We start from the raw sequence: 23,355 nt of genomic DNA on the forward strand, positions 1-23,355 counted from the left end.
GGCGGGCGCGTAATTACCTTCATTCTGCAGAATAGGAGTAAAAATGATGCAATTTCGAGACTTCTCTTCTGATCTCTTACTCTTATTAGAACAGCTCAGTTTGATCGTACGGATATGGTTGAGTTATGAAGCTATTGGAAAAGAGTGAGTGCATGCAGAGTTACAGTAAGAGCCAAAGAGGCCAACCAGTTCAAAGAGATGGAGAGGATCAAAAGGATCACAATGTGGCGAGAGTGTGTGCATGCATATGCATCGCTTTTTATCACTCATGTTGACTCTGGGCTCTGAAAAGAATCTTTGCTGTTTCAACCTGAGCTATCATAAGTCATTATCCAAGATTATGAGGAGTATGATGATGTACAGGTAAATGGAGCGCATTTACTGTTGTTATTCAAAGTGATGCTTTAGATCCCTACGCTCAGTTAGTTGATCTTTAAGGCCAATAATAGCTACATTAAGACACCTGAAGTGAACACTGGTGGTGTAACGTTCTGTAACTGCACCACAGGTGTTATTATGGGAATTAAAAATGTCTTTCCCATACAAACTGAATGCATGACAACTAGAGATGGCCGTTTCAAGAAACTCCCTAACTCGACCATCAATAACGTTAACGATCAATTCATTGATTAATCGTTGTGTTTTTAGATACTTTTTTTGCCTATGAAAATACTAAATATGTTTTCTTAAAGCTCCTGTGATTAGTTTTTCGCTGCTTAATTGACACAAGATTGATTATTTCTTTATAGTTATTTTTAATGCCTGAAACTGCTGGTGGGGGGTAGCTGTCAGATGAAGCGGTTAACTGCACGCTGCCTTTGTTTACATTTTCCAGGGCAAAACTTTAAAGTGAGTGATACATGTGACTGTTAAAGAAAGCAGGATGAAATTTTTTGTTAAAAACCACCACTTAAGCATGAACAGGAAAAAATCTGCAACGAGATAAGAGGTACGGCTTTGTCCACAGGGGGCGCCAAAATCAACACAAACCCAAAGTTCCTCACAGCAGCTTTAATCAAATGTTTATTTTCACGTTTTCACAGCCTCAACCTTAAAAAGACAATTTAAAAAATTGCATTCATTGCAATCATCCTTCTCCACCACATTTTAGTGTTTGTTCACAAAAGTACTTTAGTCTGCATGACAGAATTAGTCGCCAGTTAGACTTTCCCGACCTGCCCGCTTCTGACACCAACGTCAGATCGATTTAATTCTATGTGATCGACCAAATTATTAACCACCAATCATCGATCATCGATTAACCATTACCCATCCCTAATCACAAATGATTTTTGATTAATTTCATATCAAAATTATCGGATACTTTAAAGTGATTTGCTAATTATATTCATTTGCAAAAGATACAAATTCATACAATAAAGGACGCAGAAGAAAAACAGTAATAAAAGCTGAATATCATGGAACACTGGCACTTGAGTAAAGTAGAGCAAAGTCTGTAGTTGATTTGATTTTGTCAATAAAGTTTTGTTGAAATACAAATTGTATGTGTCTCAGTTGTTCTGCTTTGATTGGTAAAAAAAGGATCCATATTGGCACGTTTTTGTTATTTTCTTCTTACTGCCTTGATTTTATACAATGTATCCACTTTGGCTCAACACTTTTCATTAATCATTAGTATTGAATTCCTTTCAGATTAAGAGTCTGCTAGTAGCTCTGTAAAGTTTGGTGTGGTTCATTATTATCATAAAAACAGGAGCGCGCTGCCGTCCTGCAGCTACACCCGCCTGGTTTCTGTGCACGGAGGCGGTGTTGCAGCTGGTTTGGTCCACGCAGATTGTTTCTGACAGTGATGGAGCGGAGATGTTTTTACTGTACGCGCTCCAGAACCACATTTACTGCACTCCTCTGCTGCAGCACAGAGCCTACCGCTCAGTAGGAATCAGGCCCTCGTGCACACATGCAGGCTGATATGCATCCACTGCACTAATTGCACCGTTGGAACAGTAGCCCTTCAAGGTTGGTTGTTTCTTTCTTAGGGGAAACTGTTTTCTAGCAAAATCGCAGCACTTCACATCGCCTGTAACAGAATGTGACACTTGTGACTCAGGCAGGAAGGATACAGCTGTGGAAGTGGAGGAGGAGGAAAAGAGACCTTTCTGATCCAGAAACTGGAAACCCTCGTAATTTAGTCATCGGTAGAAGGCAATTAGCGAGGGAAGGACTGGTCTTTGCCAGAGCAAGCAAGCTGCTGACACACGCTGAGGGTAAACTCTGCCTTCTGCAATGAAAGCACAATTTGGCTGCGCTAATAATGTGACAACAGACTATGCTTGTTATTTTTACGATAATGACAAGTGCAAGTTGAGACTTAGAGAGAAGGAACAAAGAGAGTTTTATCTCAGAGGAAGAGAAAGCAAACAGGAGGTTAGCAGCGCTCTCTGAATGGAAAACGTCTGACAGTCGTCTAACAAGGAGGGAAACAAACTGAGGATTTATTATTGCTCTCTCTCACACAGAAGATTAAAGGCAGGAGGTGGAACGCCTCTCTATTTGTCTCATGTCTCATTTCGGATGAGGATTTATTCAGACAAGGCAAGGCCAAAAGTTCACATTTGAGAAGGCTGCAGCAGCCGCATGCAACAACACACACGACGCACACTCCTGGTGATCAGCATGACACCTTGAACACCATGACACCAATGAGCATGTGAGGGATGACAAAAGGTGATACATGGTGAGGATTAGACACCTGCCTAAAACCCTTAATGAAGAACTAATTACAGTCAATACTTCATAAAAAGACCAAAAACAGAAGCTTGATGAATCCTCGAATGATCTTTTGTTTGTTGTTTTTTTGTACTAACATAAAAAACTGATGTCAAAACAACAAATTTCCAACAATTTTGACCCCAGGTAACATTTAAGGACATAATGTCTCCCTTTACACAATGACTGTGTCTCAGTTCGGGGGCTGCATCCTTTGACGGACACGGTCTACGGAAGATGAGCCATGTCAAGACCGCTGAGGCCGAAATGACATGAGACGGTCTGGTCTACGGAGGATTTCTTGTTCGCGTCACCGAATGGCGCTCCTGTCGCTTAGCAACAGGTAGCTAGAAGGCTAACTAGCTATCATATCTATGATCATAACTAATGTCATGTAACTTAACGTATTATTTTATCGATTATTTAAAGTTTTGAGGCCCTTTTCATTATTTTAAACGTGTATTGTAGCTATTCAATTGAGTTTATACCAAAAACTTTTAAAGTGTATTCCTCGGCCGTTTAAGAGTCCACTGTCTCGTTGGAAGTGGCGCGCAATGAATCTCAAACAACCACAAAGGATGCACCCGATGGATCCTTCGTGGCCCGGGAAAAGGAGGCATTTGTCGGCCGCATCTGAAGGAGCCTTTGAAATGGGACAGCCTTCGACGCGCTGCTGTGACGCAATCGTCCTTCAAATACGTCCTTCGAAGGATGCAGCCTCTGAATTGGGACACAGCAACTATCTGTGTATAGTTATATAGTTATAGGAAATGCTGTAAACATTGCAAATAAGTTACTTTGTAAATAACTACAGGGAAACAGGGCTTGAGGAGGAGGATTTCACAAAGTCAAACAGATGATCTGAGGAAAAAAGGTTCTGACAACTTCCTGTTACAGCTAACAGGTTTACATCCACATACTATGGCTATTTATCTAACTCGCTGATGAACAGTCGTTGCTTTCCAGTGAAATGGAAGTGAATTGTAATATCACCCCCTAAGTGTTATTGAACCTGTAGATACGTCTTTATATTTGCTCTGGCAGGAGGTCGACTCTCACTACAGGATGATTGCGCTGCTTAGCGAGCCAGGACAATTGACTATAATTATCAAATAGGCCACTTAAACTTAATCTAATGAAAATGACTGCAGAAAATAGTTTAACCTCTTACAGCAGGTTTTTTGTCTCAACATGTTGCAGCTGATATATTAGTGAAAGACTTGGACTTAAGATATGGATCAACTGGATTATATTGTCAGGATTGATCAACTTTTTATGGTTGCGTTCTTTTAAAAACACTTCTGTTAATCCTTTTTTTCCCATCTGTGTAAACACCCTCCTGTCAACACGTTCACAACCTGCCCATTTTCCTGTAATCTAAACTGTTGTGTCTAAAATATGGACTCCTCCGACGCTCGTAAGAGAGGTGTCATTTCCGATGAGGTCACCGGTCGGAGCACGGCTAACACCAGCCGCTGTTATTCTTTTCCTTACATCCAACTCTTCTGTTTCTTTTTTCCTCTCTATCTTTGTTTGTCATCGCCCCATGCTTTATTTTTTCACTGACCTTGTTTGTTATTGGGGCTCGGAGTTTAATTTAATTTCCCGCCTCCGGTGCTATGGAAACCGCTCGCAGAAACCCAATACTGTCTTTCTTTCTGAAAGTGGAAACTGTGCGGCTTGGTGTTCCTGGGGAGTGAAACAGTGGCTGTCACAGGAGGGAGGGACAAAGGCCTCAAGCTTTAGAGAGTAATGGTTAAAGTGATCTTCACTTTGTCTTTAAGCCCCCGGAAATTTGGATTTAACAGCAAAGAGGCACAAATGATATTAAAGTCGAAAGTGTCACGAAGCATCCACAAAGATTTTATGGAAAACAAACCTTTTTTTTTTTTTGCTTCGACAATTTCTCAGAATTTGTGGGTGTGGCCAAATTTTGATTGATGGCTGTGGTTCAGTGGAAGAATAGTCCGTCTCTTAATTGGAAGGTTGGTGGCTCGATCCCCAGCTGCCTCAGTCTGCATGTCGAAGTTTTCTTGGGCAAGACACTGAACACCAAATTGCTCCTGGTTGCATCGGCATTGGTGTGACTGTAATAAGTACTGATTGACAGTTGGGCACTTTATGAAGCAGCCTCTGCCATCAGTGTGTCCTTGGCTCTGCACACAACAATGACAGATGTGAGAATCAGCGTAGTACAGTCCTAAATATTATGTTTGAGTTGTCTGAATCAGAGAAGGAAACATAAGCCCTTTAAGTATTCATTTCAATCTGTCGCTGGATGTGACATGCTGAATCATAATTAGCAGTTAGCAGAGATGCCCCTTTTTGTCCTCAAAGCTCTAAATGCTAAATGATAGCTCTTTAACCTGACCTAAACTCCCACCTCTGACACTCAACACCTGCAGCCAAAAAGCATCATCAGCGGCCTGAACTAAACTCTGGCAAGAGAAAATAGACAGTCGCAAAGCTGCCATGTGACTTTTTCCAGTCTTTGATTTGCCAAATTAATTGTGTAGCTTTCATATTAAAAACCAGAGCGTAAACACTGAAATTCAAACTCAGTATCAGTAAAGTTTATATACACTTAAATTACATTACTTCAGTTTTAGATTGAAACTCATTGTGATATTTTTTATGGTGCGTTCCATTTACCTCGGAGGTCGGAATTCGGAACTGGGAATGACGTCACACCTGACTTGACCGCAAGATATGGACCCCTCCAGTAAAAGAGTTTTTACTGGAGATGCACAGAGCAGCCATCTTTGATTATGAGGTTGGGGTTGGTGAGGTTCCTCCGACTTTCTGAGTCGGAAATCCGACCTCAGGGGGCGTTTGAGTTGAAATTTCCGACAGGGAATTATATATAGAAGACCCTAAAGTACATAGTACAAAACTTATTAAGTTTGGATGTGGATTTCCACAGGCTTTAACATAAAACAGCTTCTGACAGGAACCAGGTCTGCATCAGCTACTGTTAATACTCCCACAGCCCGCTAACAGGCCATGAAGGGGAAAGATGGGGGAAGTCACCCCCCAATGGCTACTTCTGGCCGGGCTCCATCTCTCTATCCATCTATCTACCTTTTTCTGCCTTCCTCAGAGAGACTTGCGAGACAGCAGAATCGTCTCCCATCGGTCATACCTCGTGCTCCACCTCAACTTTCATCTGCAGCCAACGACCTGTCCCGGCCTTACAGTAGAGAAAATACGAGGAGAAAAATACAACCAAAACAAGGACGGGGAGCACGAAGGGGGGGAGAGAAGGTGAAATGTATTCTGCAGGTTCTTTTTATACATCAGATGGACATCTGGATATCTACAGAGATCTGGTACATAATCATTCCAGTATCTGCGGGTGTCTCTTGAGGTTAGAGAGCAGGAGATAGACTGAGAGAACGAGGCCGAGGCCAAGTTTTTCTCCCTGCGTCAAACAGGTCCAGGTCTTCGCTTCAGAGAAAACACAGAGGGGCCCCATTTGGAAATGAATTTTCTCCATGAACTATCATCTCATAACACAAATATTACCATTAATGACTCAATTTCCTTATAATTTCCTTATCGACCCCCCGTAATTAGGCCCGTTTGTTTGCTTTGTCATCCTCCAGTGATATGGGCCTTTTGTTATTAGAAGCAGAGAGGGGGGAGGCACGTGGGAACCTGATGACTTAACTCTGCTGGAGGAGGGGGTCCCCACAGCTGCTCGGGACCCCTATTGCAAACACACATACTTCCACACACCAAGACAAAGCAGCAGCAGCAGCAGCAGCAGCAGCAGAAGCTCTTTAAATAGCTCTTACTGGTAGCACGCTGAGTCAAGAGCCTCTTTCTTTATCTTTATCTCCATCCTCTTTCTTTTTCTTGCTCTCTCGCTGCGGCTCCAGCTCTCTCTCCTTCACCCCTATAGTCTCTCATTCTCTCTCTCCTCTCTCTCTCCATAATGGGCCTTCTACAGAGGAGCTAAATCAGCTGAGGCCGGCTCTTTTCTAACGCTCTCCCTGCTCTCGGCTGGACATCGAGCCTAATTAATTGGCTGCATTGTAGCGGAGGGAACAGAGCCAGAAAGGAGAAGGGGTTAACAGGGAGGAAAAAAGGAGAGAGCTTTTATTCTATCAGATGTTCTCCATTTCTTTTAATTTGCCGTTACTAATAGACACAGAAGGAGGACTTTGTGTTTTCTCGCGTTAGGGTTACTGGGGGAGAAAGTGTTGGCTCACAGCCCCTCACCCCACCGTGTGTGTCTTATCTGTGGGAGCTAATGAGTGACGGATTAACCCGGGATCACCCCTGGCAAATTGAGATGACCCCGCAAAGTTAGCCTATAAGCAGCCTCCCAGAAGTCTGCATTCCACTTCACACAACAAGCAAACAAATACGAGACGACAGCAACGCTCAGAGTTAAAAGAAAGGCGACGTCATCCTCCTTAAAGGTAGGGATGTGCGCTGCAATACAAGTTGCTCGTCGAGGTCCGGATGGAGCATCGATTATCAGGCAAGGAGCATCAAAAACAGAAGTTTTCAATTCTAGTTTTCCTCGGAGAAATCATTGCCAGCAAAGTCTCATTTATTGTAAGTGTGTCTACTTTGTGCTGACCTCTGCTGACAGAGATCTCTTTGTGCAGCCGTGTCGACCTGCTGCCTGCACACACACACACGGCTTTCTCTCCCAGCTTGTTTGGTCCCAACAACAGGCTGACATCTTCAAAGATAAAAAGCTGATGTATGACTCTTAGCTGCCTGTATTACTGCTGCTTATATAGACAATCACAGGCCCACACACAGTCACCGACACACACACACACAAACGTGACTTGAAGGCATCCATGACAACCGGGTGCAACAAACCTCTGGTGACCTGCTGGCTGCCACACACAAACACACACACAGACACGTACAGCCTGCGCCATGACTTATATGGGAAAGACAAAGACATTGGTGATAAATCACTGGCTGCTATTTAACACACACACACACACACACAGACACGCACACGCACACACAGAAGGAATTCCAGGGAAAGTTTGCGGCGGCATGTGAGCATGTTTGACGCACAATGAAATTGTTTGACTCTGCTTGATCTGTCACAGGTGCTTTTCTGTGTGTGTGTGTGTGTGTGTGTGTATGTGTGTGTGTGTGTGTGTGTGTGTGTATGTGTGTGTGTGTGTGTGTGTGTGAGGGAGTGAGATAGATAGATAAAGCATAGAAAACATGAAAGAACAAATTAACCCATGCACGTTCAGTTTGCATAAGGACTCCTTGCAACTTAACCTACATATAAAATCTTAATGTTTAGCACCTAATTAGCCACCACAGACACTTTAGTCCTCATTAGCAGTTTCCATCTGTTTGCATTTCATTGAAATGACAGCAGTAGTGTCTTACAGGAACAGCAGGGGGCGCTCTGATCTACACAACAAGCTGCTGTGTCATGGTGAAGCTGCGTCCAGCCGTTAATCATCTTTAGCTGTGAGTGTTAAGGACCCCTGCTTCGGGCCTGATGTGCTCACGCTCGCGCTAGGTGGTCCTGTCGGCGAGAGGCGCGACCGTTGCCAGAGAAGTTTGTGCCAGGACTTTCACCTTGAATCAAACGCTGAGCTGCTGCTGCAAACACAAAAGCCTCCTTCTCCTTTATTTCTCTCTCTCTCTCTCTCTCGCTCTCCCCCCCCCCCTACACACACATGAGTGAGTATCTGTTTTATATTGTTGTTGTTGATGCTGTTAGAGCTCCATCAGCAACAGGGAGATTTGTGGAGGACTTGTAACAAGCGGTGCCAAGGCTTTCATTTTAAAGTGTGAACAGACTTGGGTAATTGTAGCGTAATGAAAGAACACATGCTGCACCAGCGTCAGCGCTTGTTGTGATGCGTTTCTTCTACCTGGAAGTACAAGAAGGAACGCAGCATGCGAAGATTTTACAGTAATCTCATTCATATGGCATTAGCTAATTCCTGCAAGGCACAGCCCAGGGCACGGTGAAGGAGAATGATGTCTTCTTAAATTCACTTTCTCCCTGCTCCCTCTGTTGATGCCTCCAGTCCACAATATATATTTGCCTTGGCTGTAAACCCTCGTCCTCCTCTTGGTAACCGTGCGGTAACCTGCTGCCACACAGAGCTGCTGAGGTCATCAGCCTCGCTGCTGATCTTCTACAGCACCGCTGGCCGCGGTTTTCAGGATCAGGTCTCACATATACGAACACACACACTCACTCACCGCATTTTAACTCTTTAAAGCTGCCAATTCCTACGCATACATCATCACACAGCACCAGGCCCTCACAGGCACACGCTCGCTGTGTTTTCTTGCCCTGTTTACTGGGCCCTTTATGGCCCCCTGTTAACAAGTGAGACCGCTCTGGTCTGTCTCTGGTGACGGCAATGAATCAGTATCGTGCTACCAGAGAGTTTCAGAGCCGATGACGGCATGACTGACGGACGCTGACTTGTGCAGAAACTGGTGGGCAAAAAGGGGAACTCCAAAGATTTTATGTGAAAAAGTTGTAGTTTTGTGGCTTCAGGAGGAGCCGCATGAATGTTTGATAAACTACCTCAGTGTGAGTCAGTGTTGGTCGACGCTCAAAATAAAGTTTGTAAACTAAAAAGTCTGAGGTATGGAGATAGAAAGAAGCTAGGTAACTTCTGTTCTCATCATTAATTCAGGCTAGAGGCTGCATTAATTGCAACTAGCGTAACACAACCAAATCCCTCCAGCCCTTTTTACACTGCGGTTCCGCCTCAGCGCCGTAACGAAGCTCAGTCCTCATGCCACCTTTGTCATTTTACATTGGACCAAGCAACACTGGCGCAAACCCGCCCCAGTGTGTGGTTTTACGATGCGTTCTGGCATCGTGGAAGCAAAACGTGCGTGAGGTGTAAACAAACAGCGCATGCTTCAAATACACACCCTGTCGCCCTGCTGGCTCTGCAGTTTACACAGATGCCGTTTCGCCTCTGTTCTACTGTCACTACCTCCCATGCCGGCTCAGAGGCAGAATGACTTCGCCCCACCATTACGCCTCCGTGCGTTTTACATAGAAGACAGAACGTAACAGAGGCGTAATAATCCCGCCTTGAACTGGCAGTATAAAAAAGGCTAATGACTTGCTATTTTACAACACAGTTGTTTTGGTCAGTGCAGTGTAGGTGCCTAAACCTTACAAAGTATGTGGTTTATGTCGTGCAACGGTTGCAGTTGGGTTAGCGCACAACACTGCTAAGAAAAAAAATCATAGTAAGGGGTTAAACAACAACATGTCGATTCCAAACAGAAAGACCTGAAGGCATTTTTACTTTGATGTCATGCTCAGGGTGGGAAGCTAAAATGCTGTAATAATGTCTTACTGCGGTGTTCCAGGTTGTAAGTGGAATAAATTTAGTGTATCCGATAAATCATTTACAGCTTCTGGATTCTAGGAAATGCCATGGACAGTCATTGTCAAAGCTGAATTAATGCAATAACTCAAAATGACGTTTTTGATAACCCATTAGCTAAGTTCAGACAGCAGCTAACGTTAACATTCAACCACTTTTTAGCTCACTCTACAGTTAGCAAGGAAGCTAAAAGCTAAAGATACTGTTTGGTAGTGTTACATGATACGAAAGGAAAGGTGTAATTTCCTCGCTTATGTGATTAACATGGAATTTACTTCCTATCGCAATGTTTGCTAGGAAGTGGCTAAATGCTAGGATTAGCTGTTAGCGTAGCGTAGTTTGGCTCTCATTTGTCTTTTTAGTTGCTTATCAATCAAGAAGCGTTGATATGATAATGATAAAGACAGATATGCTACATTTAAACAACTTGAAATACTTACATCATACCCTAAGCGTGACGTCAGAGGAAAATGGCCGCCGTGTTAATATGGTAAACTGTGATTATTCTAGACGCCATGTTTTGAAAGGAAGAAGAATGAATGAATAAAAAAATGTTTCTTGCTTCAATGCTTCAATTTGATGGATATTTTCTTAACTGTCCATCTTGAATCCGACTACGTTACTGGAGCGCAAAGCCAAATCATTGGAAAACCTTTTGGTAGTTGTAGATAGTGAAACAGCCTGATTAAGCGTTAATACCACTCAGGTCATGGCCAGCTCTTTTTATGCCTGTAAGGCAAAACAATCTTTTTCTTAAACAGCCGATTGCAACAGTATCCTTTGTGCCTTCAAATTAACACAATATTTGAGTTTTCCAAACAGTTCCTCTGAGGATAAACGGCTAACTCTCCTCTGTGATCTGTAAAGTCTTTCTCATTTATTCTAATCATGAGTAAGACTCTGCATGTTGCTTATGAGCAGATTGTGTCCAGCTGTTTGTTTGCTGTCCAGCCAAACCTAATAAAATAAGAACAAAGATTTTTTTTTCTTTATAACATATCCTAAAATCCCAGACAGGGAGCTAAAACAATGTCGGAAAATTTCCTACCATTAAACTTCCAGTAAAATCGCAGATTGTGTCCTGCCTGATTAGCGTCTGTCACCCCCTGTATGACTGTGTGTACTTCATGCTGTAAATGTGGCTGTTTAATGTGCAAAGACAAGCAGGCTGTGATTCAGCTGAAGATCTAATGTGTGATCACATGCTTATGTTGTCTGCCGTTGGTTTTGATTATCCTTAATCATGTGGTACCTGCTCGGACCAAACCTTTCCATTACACACAAACACCCCCGTCTCTCTCTCTCTCTCTCTCTCTCTCTCTCGTACACACACTTATCCTGCGGTTCATGCCAAACCCACAACACACACAGATCCTCCCTCGGCTAAGACGAGCTTTCACTACGGCATCAAGTCACCAATTAATTCATTAACAGACGTCTCCTCGGGCGCTGAATAGCTGCTCACATCCCTGACAGAAATACTGTTTGCGTAAACACCCGCTGGCAGACCGCACGCAGATCAGGAGACACACTCAAAAGACTTGCGCAATCGACTCTCTTTCTCCCGCTCTCTCTCACAAATACACACGCTACAGCAGAAATAAATACACTGTATAATGTCAAGGCGTACTGGTGGTGAAGAAAGACACATGGAAACGCTAGCACAAGCATAAGCGCGCGCACACACTTATGAACAGGTAACTGGCAGGCAGCAGAGGCAGGTATCAACAGAGACTTGGAAGAGCATCTTCTGACTGTCTGCTGCTGGAAGAATTTAAGACGAGGAGCCACGAGTGTGTGTGTGTGTGTGTGTGTGTGTGTGTGTGTGTGTTTGTGTTAAAGTCTTGGAGTTGCCTCAATCCCTCATGTCCTTCAAACACCTTTTCTAGACCAGCTAGCAGCACTTTTGCAGATGTTTGGGAGCCATCCTCGTCATGTCTGAACACCGTTTTGGTGAATTTGTAATGCATTTAACTTTTTGCCCCCCGAGGAAAACCCGCTCAAAATGGAGCTCTCAGCGCTGTCAAAGAGCACGCCTTCCAATGGAAATAATAAAGCAGCTGTCATCGCTGTAAAGAAAACCTACTTCATGTCTGTGGTTTGAGGAAGATTAATCAGATTGCTGAAAATCTTGTGTGTGCAGCGCACCCAGATTTCTCTCTGGAGGATCTACCTGACAGAGTAAAAATAAAGTGCGGAAGTGAGCTGCTCCTGCAGCTGATACTGAGTGAGGAGAGCTCTGTGTTGGAGGGATGGAAGGAAGAAGAAAAGATCCGCTTTGGATCTCGGAGGACGGACCAATTATCGCCAGCTGCTGCAAGAGTGCGCCAGAGATTGGATGGAAACATATTTAAATGGACACACACACACACTTTACAGGTGTGCAGCAGTGATTTGTCTGATCAAAACAAACACAAGAAAGATAATAATACTTATGATGTCACTCTGGCTCTCTGGCCTGGCTGGATGTTGTGATAAACCAGCCACAGTCCACGGTGAGTTCAAGCGCCAGTGAAAGTGACAAGAGGAAGTGAGTGCAGGCCAGGAGCCAATAGAGTAACACAATATGGCTTTCCTTTAGAGTCAATATGGCTTCCGACCAAACGTTTCTCAAAAACAAGGTCGAGGTTCCATTTCTGGTACGAGCGTGCACACCCTCACACACACCCGCGCACTGGCTGAAACTGTGGACTCACACTGTGAGCGGGATCTGTGTTGCATTATGTGTCGTAGCCAAAGCAATGAAACAAAACCGCGGCCGCAGAAATGTTCACTTTGCCCAGAGGAGCCTGAATTCAACAACAGACACACAGGCTGTGAAATTTCAGAGCAGGTTTTGTCTTTTCTGACAAGTGAACACATTCCTTCACCCCAAGCAGTGCGACCTGGGCTTTGTCAGAGGCAGTAAAACGGACCGCGATGAAAAGGATCTTTTTCCACTTGAGACCACTAGCAGACAACATGCAGATAGCTGGAGTAAAACACACTTACAGATGTACTCTGGATTCAGTTTTTACTTTTATGATTGGTGGCAGCTTTCCTTGTATTTCTCTCTCTCAGCACAAACACTTTCTAATTGCTGCTTTGTGCGCTAACTGCCTGTCCTAACTGTATATTATTCTCAGACCCCTTTTATGTAAACTCATTTCATCTCTTCAAAGGCCTGTCAGAGTTTATTATCTGTATAAAAGTGGAATGCCATCAAAATTGAATTGTTTTTTTGAACAGGCCTCATGACAAGCAACAACTAGCTCCAAGAATTCCTGCTCAACAGTGCTGCAGCCAAAAACTCTGACATTAATGGCTTCAAGACTTTGTATGCTTCAACATACTCAACAGAATCTGCATCATGTGAAACATCAATGGCTTCCATTCGAGCCCAAACTACAACTGCTGGGACTGTATGGTCTCTGGTTACAGAAGTGCTTTGTGAAAGTTATGTGATTATAGAAGCTTTATTTAATCATCATAATTGTTTGATAAAAATACTTTGATATCTCTCTGGAACCGGAAAACCTTTACCCAGGACTGGTGACTATTTTTGGACCACATTGGTGGTTAAAGGGCCAGGAGCAGATTTTATCTCCTATCATAGACCAAGCTGCTAAATCTGATGTAAGTTCACAAAATAATAAAAAGTACACTTAAACATGCAAAAGTTCTCTGTAATCAGACAAAGCTGCAACGTATATTGAAGTGTATTGAGAATGTAATAAATCTAACTACGGCTGCGCAATAAATCCCAATTTCATTGTTATCGCAACATCAGCATTCGCAATAAACACAATCGCAAAAGTCTGACTTTATTGCAATGAATGAGAGAATTTACTCTCTGCAAACAAGCCACCATTTCTCACTCGGCAAAATGTTACCCGTTAGATTTAGCCCTGGATATAATGACCATGATTTCACAGCATTTTCATGCAATCAGATGATAACGAAGCTGGCTACCCTCACATTATCTGGTGTCAATTTAGTGGTGAAAGAAAACTGTTTATTATTTTGGATTCAGGAGGGACATGTTGCAAACACATGCATTGTGTAAACCATGCAGAGCAGCAGATAGACATAAAACTAAGCTAATACGCACCCTTTCATATGTGTTTATTTCTCACACTTCATTTCGTTATCGCACTGTGAACAACGTCATCGTACATCACAGATTGTTCTCATATTGTGCAGGCTTAAATCTAACTATAAACAGAGTATGTGCATTTACTGAATTGTGCTCCAGCACTCAAGTGATTTTGCATCTGCCTTGTTTAATATCTGGCGTAGATTCTCTGCAAAATTAGCAACAAGCTGTGTGACAGGACACTCACCCTAAAGCCACCAAAACACATACTGATCACAAGACAACAGGAGGCCTCACATGCAGGTCTATAGTGTCTACTATGATCCCAGAACATGCTGCAGAAAGTTTCTTATTATTACCACCTCCTCCTGCATGTGTGTGTGTGTGTCTTTCCTGGCTGTCTTTTCCCGTCTTTGGTTACAGCACTTGATATACCGTAGCGTCAGCCTTGCTTACAGTGTGCGCTGGCTCGGTGGCCATGTTTCTGTCTGTGCGAGAGATACAACAGGTCCCAAAAATGTAAAACAGAAGGCCGAGTTGTCTGGAGCATGAGCGACTTATTTTTTTTGCAGCGGTTTACAGAACGAGTCATAAACAGTGATAAGAGCTGAGGCTCAAAGCGAGAGAGAAAGGCCGTTCCCCCTCTGTTTGAACTAGCGGCTAAAGACCTGAAGGAAACCCGGCGTGCACGGTAGCGTGTGTGTGTGTGTGCGTGTTGGAGGTGACTGCTGTCTAGAGAAGTGAGGGTGAGGAAAAGTAGGACAGTGCAAAGTGCGGAGCTACTTGGTCACATTATTCCCAGCGTTGTTTGCAGTGAGCGGGGATAACAATGCATCCTGCCGGCGCCTTTGAAGATGAAGGATGCCGGTTTATAGGGGGACGGTGAGTCGGTGGAACATTAACCAGACCTTCAGTCGGGTCTGAAAGGTGCCAAACGGCCATGACAGCAAGGAAACATCTGAGGAAAGGCCTGCAGAGCATCTTTGTCCCCCGACTTACTTGAAACGTGCAGACTTAAACGTGCAGACAAAGGTGAACTGGCACACGTTTGACAAGTAGGATTAATAATGCAGTTGATTCTGCCCTTGAAGACTTTATTACATTTAATTAGTCATTAACTTATATTTGAAGGACAAGAAACAATTGTATCAAGAGAAAATCTACCATCTAATATTTTAACACCATCATAAATCATTAGTCTGTGATATTTGTTTTATTTCTCACAATTGTGGAAAAAAAAAGTTAATCAACTCCGAAGAGAAAGACTGATGCCCACAATCAACTCTGCAATAAAACAACACTAGCGTCCGTCCATCTATTGCACACTGGGTCATTTCCATGATTCTGGCTTCCAATGCAAAAAAAACACAGCACATCTCATGACAGCATTCTTTCTAATTCAGGACACGATTTTACATCGCCGCATGCTTTCTGCTGGAATTTGCCAGATTTGAACGTTTCTGCAAAACGGTCGGCAAGAAACGTTTTCATTTTTGATTCTGTCAGAAAAACTGCACGAAATCTTGCAAATTGGTTTTCGCAGTTACTGAATTCTCCTGTTATCGAACTGTAATTTAGTTGTTCTGGAATTATCTTAAACTTCAGCAAGGTTTGGGCAAATACGCTGTGACAAAATGAAAAAAAATTACTGCCAAACAAGAGCACAGGCACAGCTTTTTCTAAGTGTTTACATATGTTTTTCTTGGATTTTTTTTCTATGTAGCTTTGTGTAGCTCCTGACAGGATGAAGTCAGAAACAAACGAAGGCATAAAAAACACCGTCATTTTCCCCTCTTTTAAACAAGTGGTTGTGGCTTTAAAACGTAATTATTTTAACTCATCCATGTCCACTTTTCTGCACACCTGCCTCTGAGCAGCGCCTGCAAACACTTGAGCAAACTTAGAGATTCCTGCAGCGTACATTTTGAAATAGCGATGCAAAATTAAGCCGCCAGTCTGCTCTAATCTTTCGAATCACTAATGTGTTACAGCATCGATGCACACACAAAACTCAGGAAAGTAAAAGTTTTACTGCTTGCACGATGTGGGGCGCCAGGAAAAAAAGAGACAATTGTCAAAAAGTAGTGCTGGCCCACAGGCCATGGAAATGTCACTCTACTGCCCCATTACTTCCCCGCTCCCCTCCCTCACACATTTTCCTCATCATACTCCCCCCCCCTCCTCTCACTTACATCTCTTTCATTTTCACTATTGTCGTCCTCCAGCCCTCCCTCCGGCCCTGCTCCTCTCTGTGCTGCAGAGCAGAGCGGGTCCCCCTCATTCTGCATGCCTCCAAGCTGTCCCTCTAATCTTCCTGAATTATTCAAGACACCTTCTCCTCTTCTTCTTCTCCTTTCTTTTTTTTCTTTTTTCTCACTCGACACGTCAAGCAAACTGCACAAACCTGAAAACCGGGGGATAAAAATTACATTTACAGTACATTTGCATTGAAAGAATTTATCTCCGGAGGGGGGCCTCTGCGACTGCAGCCGGTTCTCATCATGCAGCAATTAGCTGACACCATTTCACCTTCTTTACTCTGAGAGCTGAGAGTGGAGGAGCATGCTGACAGGCCATGGTGCATCTGTAATGTTCATTTACCTTTTGCTGCAAAGCGGGATTAACGCCTCGGAGCCCAGACTGAAACAGGTCTATCAAACTCATTGCATTACAAGATTCCCTTTGCTGTGAGAGACAATAACTCAAATGGATGGAGGTGCACACCCAGGAGGATATGAGGGTTCTTTAGGGTCCTGATGGAAGTAATCAGCAAAGGGCACTTTAGAGGAAACACAGACACACACCTGCATGAACACATCTTTTCTTTCATTCCGGAGTTCTTTCTTTTTATTAATTTACCCTTTTTTTTTTTTTTAGCTTTTTTAGTGTGAGAAGTGAAGATCAGAGGACTCAAGCTTGGGTCACTTCCGACTCCTTTTTCTGCACACGGGAACACTTCTGCGATTATACTTAGGAGAGTCTAGTTGCACCAGTGCTGAGACAAAGGCTCAGATTTGGTGTGATACGCTCGTTCATCCAACACACCTCCTTTCATTGTTCATCAACTGCCCATACAGTGCTGTGGTTTCCTCCTCTTAAGATTCAGCTCATACGCACATTTGTATGACTCACAAAATACCCAACATATGTTAAACATGCACTGGGCCAGAACAAAATAAAGTTACTTAAGCCTTAACTGTGTTCGTCTTTTCCACACATGCATTACAATATTAAGGCATTTAAAGCTGCAATTTCAAGATCTCGCTCTACTTTTAAATTTGATAAGTAAATTAACACTTATTGTCGGAATGCTGGAATTTTAGCTACCAAACATTTCTTTAATCTCTCTTTGAATTGTCTCTCTCTCAAGCCCTTTAAAATTGAGTTTTTAAAAGCGCCACACGTGTAAAAATATATATTTTTTAAGGGTAAAGTAAGTATAACGGATGGATAACATGAAGAGAAAATAAGTTGGTTTAGCTACGTGTTAAAGTCTGCTGGTGAAAAAAAATGTACTCGCTTTGGAAACACAAAACACCAGCAAACAAAAAGCTCTTGAACAGCTGGTATGTGTCAGAGTGTGTGACATGCATCGGGGCTGTCAAACAGCGAAGAGGCTTTTTCACTACAGACTTTCAGCAGAGTGGGAAACATGGAGGATTGAATGTATTGACTCTTTTCTATGCGATAGTCACACTGAGGTTTAAGTGCTTCATCTTTCTGCATCTCTAACCGTCCCTCGTCTCCTTCCGCTCTGTGAAGTTGATCGCAGCAGCCAGACCAACATCAAATTACAGCAACTCTTTGTTTCTCTCTCTCAGTCACACCTCGGTGCAATTCAAAAAGAAAACAAAGCTAACATTTAATGCTAAAGTTAAATGTCTATTTGGGCCTAAGAGTGAATGGTCTCAGGATTGAGCATTAATAATAAAAGCACATTTGGGGAAATTGGATATCTTAGAGATGTATTCCAAGTTCCATTAGAAAATAACGAGAATATCACATAACAGGATTTTCATAAATCTATACACACAATCTTCTAAACAGCCCTCAAAGCCTCGAGCTTCTTTTCTACATCTCAAGTAGAACATTTCAACTGACAGAAGCCTGGCGAGTGAGCCTGGATTATTTGTAATCTACTGGTTCATCTGTGTCTGCCAGGTTGTAATAAAACACAAACGCTGAACTACTGTAACTCGATCACTTTGACGAAACATGTTGGCTCTCTGCAGCACAGATACGATCACAGACTGTTTCTTTTTGCACCTGCTTTCTTTTTAGGATTGACAATACTGTTGAACATTGATGTATTTAAACACACATTTATGGCTGTTTTTTTGTTATGCTCTGATTTAAAAAAATTTAAATTGTTATGAAAATATTCAAATTATAGTAATTTAAATATAATTAAAATATAGACATAACAGCAATAAAAACCAGAGGCAAACTGCATTATTAACATTAACATTTGGACAGACAATTTAATTACATTACCTCAGAATCTAATAATATAATAATAATTTGACATTACGAATGACATATTTATATTTTAATCATAAACTCTAACATCTAACATTTTGATGCGATCCTTTCCAGAGATTTTAATGTGGAAAAAAATAATTTACGATAATAAAAAACACATTTATGTGTTCAGTCACCACTGCTGTTGGTTTGTTGCAGGATGAATTAAAGGCATGGCTTTATTGCAGCGGTAAGTGGAGCTGTGAGAAACGTTCCTGACTGCTGATGACTACACTCTGAGGTCGTGTTTGAGGTGGTTAAAAAGCCTCAATTATGGCCTGTAGGAGGCTAAATGAACTGTCAAATTACATTTACATGTTGCATGTGACTTTAGCGCAATTATATGCTCGTTTATGTGCGCCATAATATGTGAAAAAATGTGGCTTTGCTGTGGTTTCGTTTAAAGGGAATGTTGAAATTTGGGTTTAATTAAGTGAATCTGCTAAATCATACGCAGATTTTTAATACGTCCAAATAAACTATTGTTTTGTTTTTTTCCTTTAAAAAATTCACTGACTGAGCGGTCCTTTTTTTGGCCGACAGTTAATCTTCAAAATAAAATGCATACTACACGTAAATCAGCTCTGCAGCATCAGACACACGGAGGAGTGAGGATGGACTTACCCACGCACTCGTTGGCCTCCCGGGCTGTGGCTCTCTGCCACGGTCTGTCGTAGTGGAAAGGTTTGCACCTGTCGCACTCGGGCCCGGCGGTGTTGTGTTTGCACTCACACACCAGACTCCCGTCCCGGTCCTTTACGCACCGGGACGCATGTCCGTTGCATTTGCATCTCCCTCCGACCTGCAGGTCCGACACGGCGTAGAAGTACGAGTCCCGGGCCAGCTCCGAGTCGTCCTCGTTCTCGTCTCCGAAAGTGTGCAGCCTGCTGAAGATGACTTTGATGTCGGTGGCTGTGACCCAGTCCTGCAGCACCGGGGAGTTGTCAAAGTCGTGCGCGGAGGGTCTCCCGTCCAGCGTGCTGAAAGCGATGAGGCCGCCGGTCAGAGGGTACATGTCGGTGTGCGAGTCCGTGCACACGGCCTCCTGCTCGTTTTGCTTTGTGATCACGGCCCTGTTCGGCTTGTTGTACATCTTCCTGCACTGGGTCGAGTAAAACTGAAAGGGGACCCAGGTTTTCCCGTAGTCCATGGACTTATAAATCACCATGGACTCAGGTCGAGGTGAGCAGAACTGCAGGCTCACATAAGTCACCTCAAACTTCTTCCCCAGGGACAGAGTTAGGGTGACGTTCTGCGGGTACTGGATGAAGTTCTCGGACTGCCAGCACGTGAGGTTGTGCGGGTTGTTGAGGTCCGTCAGGTAAGCAGGAGGATGGTACTTCTTGGGGTCCGAGGCGTCGCAGGTGTGACAGTTCCTGGTCCTCTCGTCTCCTTTCTCCGCAGAGGTCACCACACAGTAGCGGCTGGGCGCCTTGCCGCAGGTGCTGGACACCTTCACCTCCTTCCCGAAGGCGGAGTTGACGAAGTCCGGGATGCAGCGCCGCGGGTTGCCGTGCTCGTCGTAGCAGGGGTCCGGGGGGGAGGTCTGCGCCGCGAACAGGCTCATCCCGTAGCTCCCGGCTAGGGCGCTCCGGCACGAGAGGGACACGGCCAGGAGCAAAGTCAGAGCAAAATCCACAGCCCGAGTCATGGTAGAAGGTCCTGGTGGTCCCCGAGTGTCTCTGCCGCTGAGGGAGAGAGGGGGAGATAAGTTTGGTGCTGATGGATCAGGAAGGTAGAAATTTAGTTTCCAAACAAACACAGAATCATTACTTGATAGTGATTTTAAAGTATCATTCATTCACGCCACGTTCATGCAAGGTTTGGTGAAATGTCTTTAAAGCTCACTGTACCTGAGAATGATTTAAAAGATGTCCAAATAGCGGCGATGTATCAGGAGACTTTCCTGCACTCACAGCTCCTCCTGTTTAGATGTTTGTTTCTTCAAATCTGCTGCGTAAAAACAGAGCAGCGGCTGGATTTTAAGAGTCGCTAGTGTCCTTATAGCAAGTCCCACTCCTCCTGCCGGTCTTTTCACAACCTCTCTCTCTCTCTCCCTCTGTCTCTCTCTCTCTCTCTCTGCCTCTCTCTCGGATCGGATCTTGGCTTGGCACAGCTTTGAATCAGCTCATCCTAAGGGGTGGGTGAGGTGTCACCAGGGGCGGAACAACGACATCCACTGGTGGTGCGTCAGAAGATCCGTCTTGCGATGGAGGCACATACCGCAAGATATAGAGGAAATAGCTGGTAAGTATTGCAAGGATTCAATGCCCAGATGCCACACCTTCATCTGAACGAGAACTGATATCCTAAAATCGTGTAGATGAATTATTGGGATGTGCAGAAAACATTGTAGTCAAAACATGTGTTTTACAATAAATAAAAATACAGTAAAATCACTATTTACGTGCTCTCTGGTCCTTTGTTTATTGCTGTTCATTTATCCTGGTGATAAGAATTCAATACACTGTTTCCAAAGTATTGTATAGGCAACTAGAAATTAAGGGAACATTATTGTAATTGCATTTTTACATGATAAAAAAAGCAACCTAAGCCAACCGGAAGTCTATTTAAAAAATATAGTTACGTTACGTTATAGTTAAGTTACGTTTTCGTCACAATCACAGATTGGGCATCATAAATACATGACTGGAATCCTTATGAATAAAATATCCCAGACACTAAAATGTTTAGTGTGCCTAATGCCACCTACATCAAAATTAAATCTGCCTTTGCATCGTGTTAGACAGATTTCAGGTAATTTTAAGAGGCCTGGGCAGCACTTTGTCTCCAGATTACCCTCTTCTAAACCATAATCTACAATTATGTTAATAAGGACAGCAGACATCGCCTAAACTTGGATATTAAATGCTTCTACTCAAAAGCAAACATACGGTATGTAAAAAAACATTTGCATAGCCATTATAGCTGCACTATTTTGCAGGACTCATCGTATTGACGCTCCGATGTGCAGTCCAACCTGGCGCGCATAGCAGCTCGGGACCTGTTGAATGTCAGCAGAGGTAACAGCGCCATCTTGCGGACATGGAAAAACACACCAGCGCAGCCTGTAGAGCGAGCAGAGTATTCTAGTTATCCCAGACGGTGGAGGCCTAACACCGTCTATTTAATGAGATGGATGATGTGTTGCTGCTGCAGGTCTGAATAGTATAGATGCTGTATAATACTGAAACAGGCAGATGATAACTGCTTAGTTTCATACAGAGAAAATTAACTTTTTAGTGCGGTCAACCACCCTAAACTAAAAAAGGAAAAACGGAAAGGAAAAATTAAAACAGACATTTTGCAGGATCCAGTTTAAGGTCAAGAACAGTAAACCGTAAAGATGGGTACTGAGTTATCTTTTACTTATAATTACATAGTCTTATTTTAGTATATGGAGAAACAGAAAACCAAGGTAGAAGCTTCATTATAATGTAAATCATGAGCTGCAAAAGGTGTTTTATAAACAATACAATTTTAGCTTAAACAGTGAAGAAGATACAATCCAATTTGCCCTCACTCTTCTAAAGGAAACACATGATGATCACATCTTCCTTCATGCTTAAACCTAAGGTTTAATGCGATTTTTTTGGGGTTAATATTTCTAACTTCACATATTTCTGATGCCATTCTACCTTCTACATTCAAGTATGGTATAGAATTATCAGTCCTGCAGCTGCTCTGGCTTTACGTCTCTGTTTCACTGTTACTATTTCCTTTACATCTGCTACTGAATGGAAATAAGAATAGAAACAGCTAACAGAGACACATTGCCAAGCAGGCAATTGGAAAGAAGAATAAAACCAGTCAGATGTTTGACAGCTGTTGTTGGGCTCTTTGAAGAATAAACTTTCTAACTAGTGATAAACTACATCAAACGGGTGCGTACCTCACATACACCTACAGCAAAACAATAGTTGCCTCTGTTGCAGCAGGAAACATTCAATTTATTTTTGCGAGATGATGTGACTTCCCTTATCTGGAAATCATCTAGTTTACATCTCCATGGTGATATCAAGTTACAGGGAAGTAAAATTTAAAAAAACAAAAGTGCTTTTTAAACATGTTCTCTTATGCCACACCATATAAAGACATGTTTGTCAAAAAAGCTGTAAAAAAATAAAAAATAAAAAATAAAAAAGGCGCCGTCGAGTATATTAACACTTTTAACATTTAGAGTTTTGTCCTTGTTTGTAATGACTTCAGTCACAAATTAATTGTCCATGTTTTTTTAAGTTAAAGGTCCAACACAACGTATTTGATAAGTGGGGGGCTTGCAGTTGCTACGAAAAAAACGCGATTCATTTATCCCCGGTAAAGAATTGAATGCTTATTACTAAACAAAGCACAATCAACTTCGTACGTTAAAATGAACTAAACAAAGCATAGTCATGACAAAAGCATCAATGGATATACAAAATACTTTCACAAAAAATGATGGTAGTTCTGGCTAGAGTTAAATAAGCAGATTCGTCCAATGTTATGATGGAAACAGCAACACGCTACTCTTGCTAGCTAGCAGCTAGCCAGAAGCACACAGCACTTGACAGGAGTAGCTTACTTTCGGCTCACGACACTAACTTACTGTACTAATGCAGCTCGTTCAGACAGTCCTCTTCTTAACCGCCCTCATCATCGTCTTCATTATCCTCCGTGTTTGGC

General features: G+C 42.9%; 1 protein-coding gene across 1 annotated transcript in view; it reads right to left on the reverse strand.

Annotated features, from left to right (window-relative positions):
* ntn1a (netrin 1a) overlaps positions 1-20,341 on the reverse strand; it is a 63,541-nt gene extending 43,200 nt beyond the window's left edge. The window contains exon 1 of the mRNA XM_069665567.1: positions 19,315-20,341. Coding sequence (XP_069521668.1) covers positions 19,315-20,341 — 1,027 coding nt within the window. The remainder of the gene's footprint in view (positions 1-19,314) is intronic.
* Positions 20,342-23,355: the final 3,014 nt, after the last annotated feature.

Source organism: Semicossyphus pulcher, unplaced genomic scaffold (assembly GCF_022749685.1).
Source record: "Semicossyphus pulcher isolate SPU_LCO1_2020_fin unplaced genomic scaffold, fSemPul1.0.p SCAF_17, whole genome shotgun sequence".
Taxonomy (NCBI): domain Eukaryota; kingdom Metazoa; phylum Chordata; class Actinopteri; order Labriformes; family Labridae; genus Semicossyphus; species Semicossyphus pulcher.